The sequence below is a fragment of the Plasmodium gaboni genome, chromosome 9 (genome assembly GCF_001602025.1).
Source record: "Plasmodium gaboni strain SY75 chromosome 9, whole genome shotgun sequence".
In the NCBI taxonomy this organism is placed as follows: Eukaryota; Apicomplexa; class Aconoidasida; order Haemosporida; family Plasmodiidae; genus Plasmodium; species Plasmodium gaboni.
In genome coordinates this window covers 1,199,370-1,206,987 of record NC_031489.1, presented here as the reverse complement: position 1 = coordinate 1,206,987, position 7,618 = coordinate 1,199,370, and the positions used below count along the sequence as shown (strand labels likewise).

The window sequence follows — 7,618 nt, the reverse complement described above, 5'->3', positions numbered from 1 at the left end:
AAAAAAAAAAAAAAAAAAAAGGTTCTTACAACATATATACATACATATATATATATATATATATATATATATATATATATATATGTATAGTTGCTTTTTTTTCTATTTTTTTAAAATATCATTTTATATCTATAATATAAATATATATACATATATATAATATTAACCTCACTTCCCATCTCCCCCCCTTTGATTTATTTTGGCATTTATAATATATATGCTGTACATATATTGTACGAAAAAGTATGTTTAAAAATTTATATATATATATATAATATACTCAAATTTAATATTGAAAAATGGCTGGTTATAGTAGTAATGATGAGGAACCTCCAAAGGAAGAAAAGAAAATCACTAGATTAGAAGATATGCAAAGCCCATTTGATTATAAAAGATTTTTTCGTAAGTACACAATCTTTGCTCCCTTTATTCTTGTGTACTTTACCATCATGTTTTTTATTAATTCGACTGTACAAAATGGTACAATGGTAGGAACACAAAAAACATGAGGAAAAAAAAAAAATAAAAAATAAAATAAAAAAAAAAAATAAATAAAAAATATAAATAAAATATAAATAAAATATTAATAATATATATATATTTACATACATGATTACATATATATATATATATTTTTATTATAGTTATTAAATGCTATAAAGGAGAATGCCAACTCTAAACTTCCTGCTTTATTATGGAACAAAATAAAAGGAAAAGGAAAGGAAAATGAAGTAAAATATGAAGATAAGAAAATGATAGAAGGTAGAAAATCTGGCAGTGAAGAAGAATACAATAAACATAAAAGAAGAAAAGTAGACAATCAAGAAGATGATTATGATGTTAATGAATATGGAAATTTAAAATACGGTGCTCCATATAAGAGTGAAGAAGAACTTGCAGAACAACAACATTATTATGATGAACATCATGCAGATGAATATAATGAAGATGATGATGATTATGTATACAATAATAGTGCATATCATGGAAAAGGTAAAAATGAAAATCAAGAAAAGGATCCAAATGAAGAAGAAAGAGAAAAACAAGCAAAAAAAAAAGCGGAAGAATTAGAAAAAAGAAAACAACTACATGAAGAAGAAAGAAGAAAAGCTAAAGAAACACAACAAGCTTTACATAAAAAATTACAAGAACAATTACAAAGATTAAAAGAACAAGAAAAAAATAAAGTTGAACACCAAAAGTTAATACACAAAATTAAAACACAAGGTAATGTAGATCCAGTAGTTCAAAGAGTACTTAACAAATATCATCAAAAAGAAAAAGATGAAGAACAACAAATACTTAGAATAAGAGACTTACAAGTACAATTACGTCATATTCAACAAAAAATCCAAAGTCTCAAATATAGTAATAACGGTCAACCAAAAACAAAAGATGATTATTTACTATTAAAAGATTTACAAAAAGAATATTATGATAAAGAACAGGATGAACAAAATATGATAGAACACTTAGAACAATTACAAGGAGAAATGCAATACGTATTTGAAGAATTACAAATCGTCTATAATGAAAACCAAGCAAAAACAGCTCAAGCAAACGATGAACAACATGAATTAAAACCACAACATGAAAAAGATGCATTGAAATTAAAAGGAACAAGTGAAGCAACAACGGAAGTAAAAACACAAGATGAAAAAGATGCATCAAAAGTAACAACAACAAATGATCAAACAAAGGAAGTAAAACCACAAGCGGAAAAAGATGCATCAAAAGTAACAACAACAAATGATCAAACAAAGGAAGTAAAACCACAAGCGGAAAAAGATGCATTAAAAACAACCAACACAAATGACCAAACACAAGAAGTAAAACCTCAAGCTGAAAAAGATGCATCAAAACTAACAACAACAAATGAACAATCAAAAGAACTAAAAACTCAAGCTGAAAAAGACACATTAACAAAAAAAGAAAATCAAAATAGTGAATTACTTACTCAAACTGAAAAAGATGCATTATCAAAAAAAGAATCTGAAGCTCCAAAAGGTTTATCAACATCAGATAAAAACACAACAGAAAACCAATTAAATGGAGAAGCTCAATCAGAAGTAAAACCACAATGGCAAAAAGACTCTTGGAAATCAAAAAATGAGTTACAAACAGAAACGAATAATACATGGAAAAAAAAAACAGAAGAATCACAAAATACAGAAACTCAACAAGAAGTAAAATCTCCATATGAAAAATATTCATATAATAAAGAATCTAAAACACAAAATGATAAATACACTTTAAACAAAGAAGTAAAACCACAAAATGAAAAATATTCATATAACCAAAAAGTTAAAGCTGAAAATACTGAACCAGAAAAATCATTATTAGAAAGTTCTGTATTTAGTTAAATGCACAAAAAAAAATATATATATTTCATTATATTATAAAAGAAGAAGAAAATATATATATATATGTATATGCTATTTTCTTTTTTCTTTATTCCTTTTCATTTTTTTCATTATTATTGCATTTGTAACTTTTTGTATATTTTGTTTTCCTTTTTTTTATTTTTGTTCTTAAATTTATTATAAGAAATATGATATATTCTTTATATTTATTTATATATTCTTTTTTCATATTTTATTTTTTTTATTATTTTGAAACGCATATTAAAATTTATTTTAAATTATTATATCAATCTTATTTTTTTATTAAAACATATATTAAGTGTTCTTTGAATCACAGCAAAGAACATCCAATTATAATACGTCAAAATTTACATATGTAAATAAATTGTATCATAAATTTAAAAATATCAAAATAAAAATATATATGTATGTATACTAAAACAGAAATACTAAAACATAAATATGTAAAGAAAAAAAAAAAAAAAAAAAAAAAAAAAAGTGGCGAAAACATATATATTTTGTATGTTATCTTAATAATTATAATATATATATAATTAGAAAATATGAAAATTCTAGTTGTATATTTTATTATTAAAATAACTCACAGGTTGTACATTAAAAAAAAAAAATATTTAATAAATAAAATTCTTTTTCATCATACATATATATATATATTTATATACTTTTAAAAAGGATCATAACGATAACGTGCCAAAGGAATTAATTCATAACGTTTTGTTCTATCTATACCATCATCATAATATAAAAGATCCTTACTATTTAAAAATGCTTCATTATCATCTAAGTCATCAAAATAATCTTCATTATCCTTATACATATAATTTGTATTTTTTTCTAAATCCATTATATCAAATGTTGGAAGAGGAGAAATATCAGGATCTTTATCGTCTTGTACTTCTTTTACTGCCTTCTCTTTATCACGAACTCTTGATAACATTGCTTCTTCGTAAGCACCTTCCTTTTTAGTAGATGTATATGCTCTTGACATAGCTTTGAGTAATTTATCAACCGTCAATTTATTGAATAATCTTTTAATGTACATACAGACATAATTTTCTAAAATCGAATAGAATCTGTCAAAAATACGGATAGAATTTCTCAAGAAAAATATAGCATTTTCATAATAAGCGTATACCTTCATCAAACCATACGTAAAAAACGAAAGGGATAAACCATGACTAATGGCATAACCTACTTGCCAATCAATACTATGAACAGAAGGTTCATAATCTGGTTGCGCTAATTCTACGCCTTTTGTTTGTTTTTTTAATTCTTCAGGTAAGTGATTTGGAAAATATAAAATATTTCTATATAACATATTACCTCCCATATAATACCCCAAAAAGGGCCATGCCATTGCACTTGATTTCCCACGAAAATCTAACAATATATGATACCATTCCATTTTGTTTGTTTGGGAATCACTACTGGTTCCGCTTGGTGTGCCACTACTACTGGTTGCGTTTGTTGTGGCGCTTATCTCGCTTATAATACTTTGTGTTCTGGCATAAAGTGTATAAAATACTAACGGTATGAATTTTTTATCAATAAACTGTGACATTTTTTTATACGAATGGAAATTGGAACTTCCTATGGCTTGATATTCACATAGAAGACTTAAATTATTTAAGTTGTACATAGAAAAAATAACTGAACATAAATAATATAAATTAGCCATAATAAATGTTTTTCCGTATTTGAGTTGGATGGTTGGTTTTTTTATATGCATTGGGAAAAAGACATTTGTTAATTTATCATACATACTACCATAGTAAGCATAGGCAAAACGTAAGAAAGGTTCATCGTGTACAGATAAACGCAACATGTCTGCTTTACCATATATTCTATCAAGTTTATCTACATCATTACTTATTTGTATAACGAACATCATTTGAAATACTGTAAATAAAGTTTTTGCAAAAAATCTGGATGCCATAGATTCATGAATTTCTTTTTCTCTATCTGCTTGGTTCATTTTGGAATAATTTTTTTCGAGATTAAACATGAAAATGTTATTCATACTCTGTAAATAAATAAATGGATTGTGTATTTGTATGTATATATATATATATATATTTTAGAATATAGAATGATTTATGATGGGAAAAGGGAAAAAAGCAAATTTAAATGAAACATATACAAATATATATATATATATATATATATTTTATCATTTTATTATTTTTTAGTTTTATTATTTTTTAATTTTTTTTTCTAACCACATCATCATTTCTTCTGTGAGAAAAATAGGTAGCTTGTATTTTTTTAAAGAGTAGATAGACTGTTTGTAAGAAAGAGGTTCCTGAAAATATATCTTTGTTCATTTTATATATAACAAAAAAATCATTTACGACTTCTTTTAGCATGGCTTTATTTAAGGTATATGCATATATAAGACCATGTTTGTAATAGTTGAGAGGGTTTCCAATAATATTATGAAAAAAATATTTAACTCTATCCCATACTTTACTAGACATGGGAGTACATGAAAATGTTTTTCTTAAAAGCATAATATCAGCTCCAAAGATAAGTTGATCATAATTTTTTGTATATAATTCATATGTATCTCTCATTAGCATAATCTTATTACTTATATTATATGGGTTATGATATTTGAACAATGTTAGGGCATGTTTTTGATTAAAATACATAAAAAAGGCATCATCAATAAATCTTTTTAAGTGAATATTCCATTTACTATATTTCGGTGGTATAAAGGTACCTCGTTTCATATTTTCAGGCATGTTATATCTTGTATTTGAATCGTCATAATTTATAAAAAAGAAACCAGTGAGATATTGAATAAACCAATCTTTAAATCTAGCTTCTACCATCATACTTAGGGGGAAAGGGTGTTGAAGATTTGCAGGTGTTTCGTTTAAATAGTTAAAGAAATCTAATTGTAAAAATGCATTTAGATGGACTAAAAATCTTATGCATTTTTTAACCTTCTCTATCAATTTATTATCAATTAGCTTTTCCAGTTCTGCTCGTATCAAAAAAAAAAAAAGAAAAATATAAATAAAAATAAAAGTTAATGTGTATTTGTACAATATATAGACACCCCAAAGTAATATATATAAAAATAACCAATAGGTTCATAGAGAATATATATGAGCGTAAATTAATATATATCAATAAAAAAATATGCAATTATGCGATACGTAGACACGTAAATGTAATATATATATATATAAGTAATATATAATTAGAGAATATATAGACACATTAAAAGTATATTTAATCATGTGATAAGTGGTTAAATCAATGAAATATATGTAAATTGATAATGAAAAAATTAAAAAATAAATATATATTTCCTTTTTCAATTTCAGTAATTATTATTTTCTTTGTTACCTTCTAATAAATATATAGATACATATTTTTTTATACGATGATTATGCATTCTCTTTATAGTTGAAGGAATCCAATGGAAAGTAACCATAGTTCTTTTTGTATCGTCTTCATCTTTTATACTTAAATACATGGCATTAGAAATGCTATAATTAGGTATATCTATAAGAATGAAAATAAATAATTTTAAAAGAATATAAAAAAAAAAATAAATAAAAAAATTAATATAAAAATATGAACATAAAAATATGAACATTAAAATATGAACATAAAAATATGAACATATAGACATAAATATACAAAAACAAATATATGTAATTACATATCCATCTTTATATATATGTATTTTTATAATATTATTATTCTTTAAAAATATGCTTTTTGGAGTACAACATATACGTATTTGTAAATTTAAAAAATAAAATAAATAAATAAATAAATATATATATATATATATATATATATATAAACAGTTTTCATTTTTTTCTCGTTTTTTTTTTTTTTTTTTCTTTCTTTTTATTTTTTATATTTTTTCTCGTTTTTTTTTTTTTTTTTTTTTAAATATACCTTTATATGTTGTCATTCTAAATAAGAATAAAAAGGTATACCAATTTAAATCGTGCATTAAGAAATTACTATAATCCTCATAAATATTCATATTTGTTATAAAGGAACTTATATTATTGACTTTTAATATTTTTGTTACATATATATAAAATTTCTGTGCCATAGATATTTTATCCTGAGATTGATCTAATAATTAAAAAAAATATACATAAATATACACATATATATATATATATATATATATATATATATTATTAAAATAATGCTATAGATGTGTGTATGAAAATACTCAAGCCATTATATTTTATTATATATATATTCTTTTATATAATTACTATTTATATATAATAGGGTTCCTTCACAAATACTACATTTTGAACTATCAAATTTCTTATGACGAAAAATTGAAGCAATTCTGTGAGAAAAGGACCTATTTTTTCTATTTCTCATATAACATTTCTCAACACCTACAAATAAAACATATAAAAAGCAATTCATGTATATAATAATACACTATTTCTGTTTCTATAAAATATGTTACTATATATTTTAAATTCATGCTATTTAATATATATATATATATATATATATATATTTTTGAATTTTATTTTTTATAATTACATTTTACAAGATTTTGATATAAGTCTTTCAATCCAACCGGATCTTTATAAGAAAGCTGAATGGCTAAAAAATTAAAATAAATATATAAATAAACACATATGTATATATATATATATATATATGTATACATGTGGTATTATATAATAATATGAATACATCAACATATTTGTATACATTATAAAAAATTATTCTATTTTACTCTTTCCAAATTTATTTTTTAATTTTTCTTTTATTACCATTATAATATCCTGGTAAGTACAAGGAACTTACATAAGCATCATTATTTCCATCTGATGGTATAATTTAATAAAAAAAAAAAAAAAAAAAAGTGTGTATAGAATCATTAAAAACATAATTCTTCATTTACATATTTTATATATCATTTATATTTTAATTAAATTACTTAAAATTCCAACAAAATTTAAAAGATGCATATATATAATATGATCACTATTAAAAACACTGTAATATTTTATAAAATAAAAATAATTTGTAAACAAATTAAATGGATCAACTACTTTTGAAGCAGGAACATTCTCTTGTGAAAATTTATAGTTGTTATTATCGTGAAATTCTACACCCTTTTCTTGTTCTTGTTTAAATCTTTCACTTTCATATATATTACACTCCTTTCTACTTCTACACATAAATTGTAAAAATTTCTCTTTTAAATGTTTATTTTCTAATAATAC

General features: G+C 22.6%; 2 protein-coding genes across 2 annotated transcripts in view; one reads left to right on the top strand and one right to left on the bottom strand.

The window, feature by feature from the left end:
* Positions 1 to 299: 299 nt before the first annotated feature.
* PGSY75_0935900 (ring-exported protein 1) lies at positions 300 to 2,363 on the top strand (the record flags this gene model as incomplete). The annotated part of the gene is made up of 2 exons (XM_018785762.1): positions 300 to 488; positions 645 to 2,363. The coding sequence occupies 2 exons, from the start codon at positions 300 to 302 to the stop codon at positions 2,361 to 2,363; spliced, it is 1,908 nt and encodes a 635-aa protein (XP_018642103.1).
* A 685-nt stretch (positions 2,364 to 3,048) lies between these two features.
* PGSY75_0935800 (cytoadherence linked asexual protein 9) overlaps positions 3,049 to 7,618 on the bottom strand; it is a gene marked incomplete at both ends in the record, with an annotated part of 5,901 nt that continues 1,331 nt past the window's right edge. The window contains 8 exons of the mRNA XM_018785761.1: positions 3,049 to 4,407; positions 4,604 to 5,370; positions 5,742 to 5,900; positions 6,306 to 6,491; positions 6,641 to 6,772; positions 6,927 to 6,989; positions 7,163 to 7,216; positions 7,330 to 7,618. The exon at positions 7,330 to 7,618 is cut by the window's right edge and continues 266 nt beyond it. Of these exons, the coding sequence (XP_018642102.1) occupies positions 3,049 to 4,407; positions 4,604 to 5,370; positions 5,742 to 5,900; positions 6,306 to 6,491; positions 6,641 to 6,772; positions 6,927 to 6,989; positions 7,163 to 7,216; positions 7,330 to 7,618 (3,009 nt within the window). The remainder of the gene's footprint in view (positions 4,408 to 4,603; positions 5,371 to 5,741; positions 5,901 to 6,305; positions 6,492 to 6,640; positions 6,773 to 6,926; positions 6,990 to 7,162; positions 7,217 to 7,329) is intronic.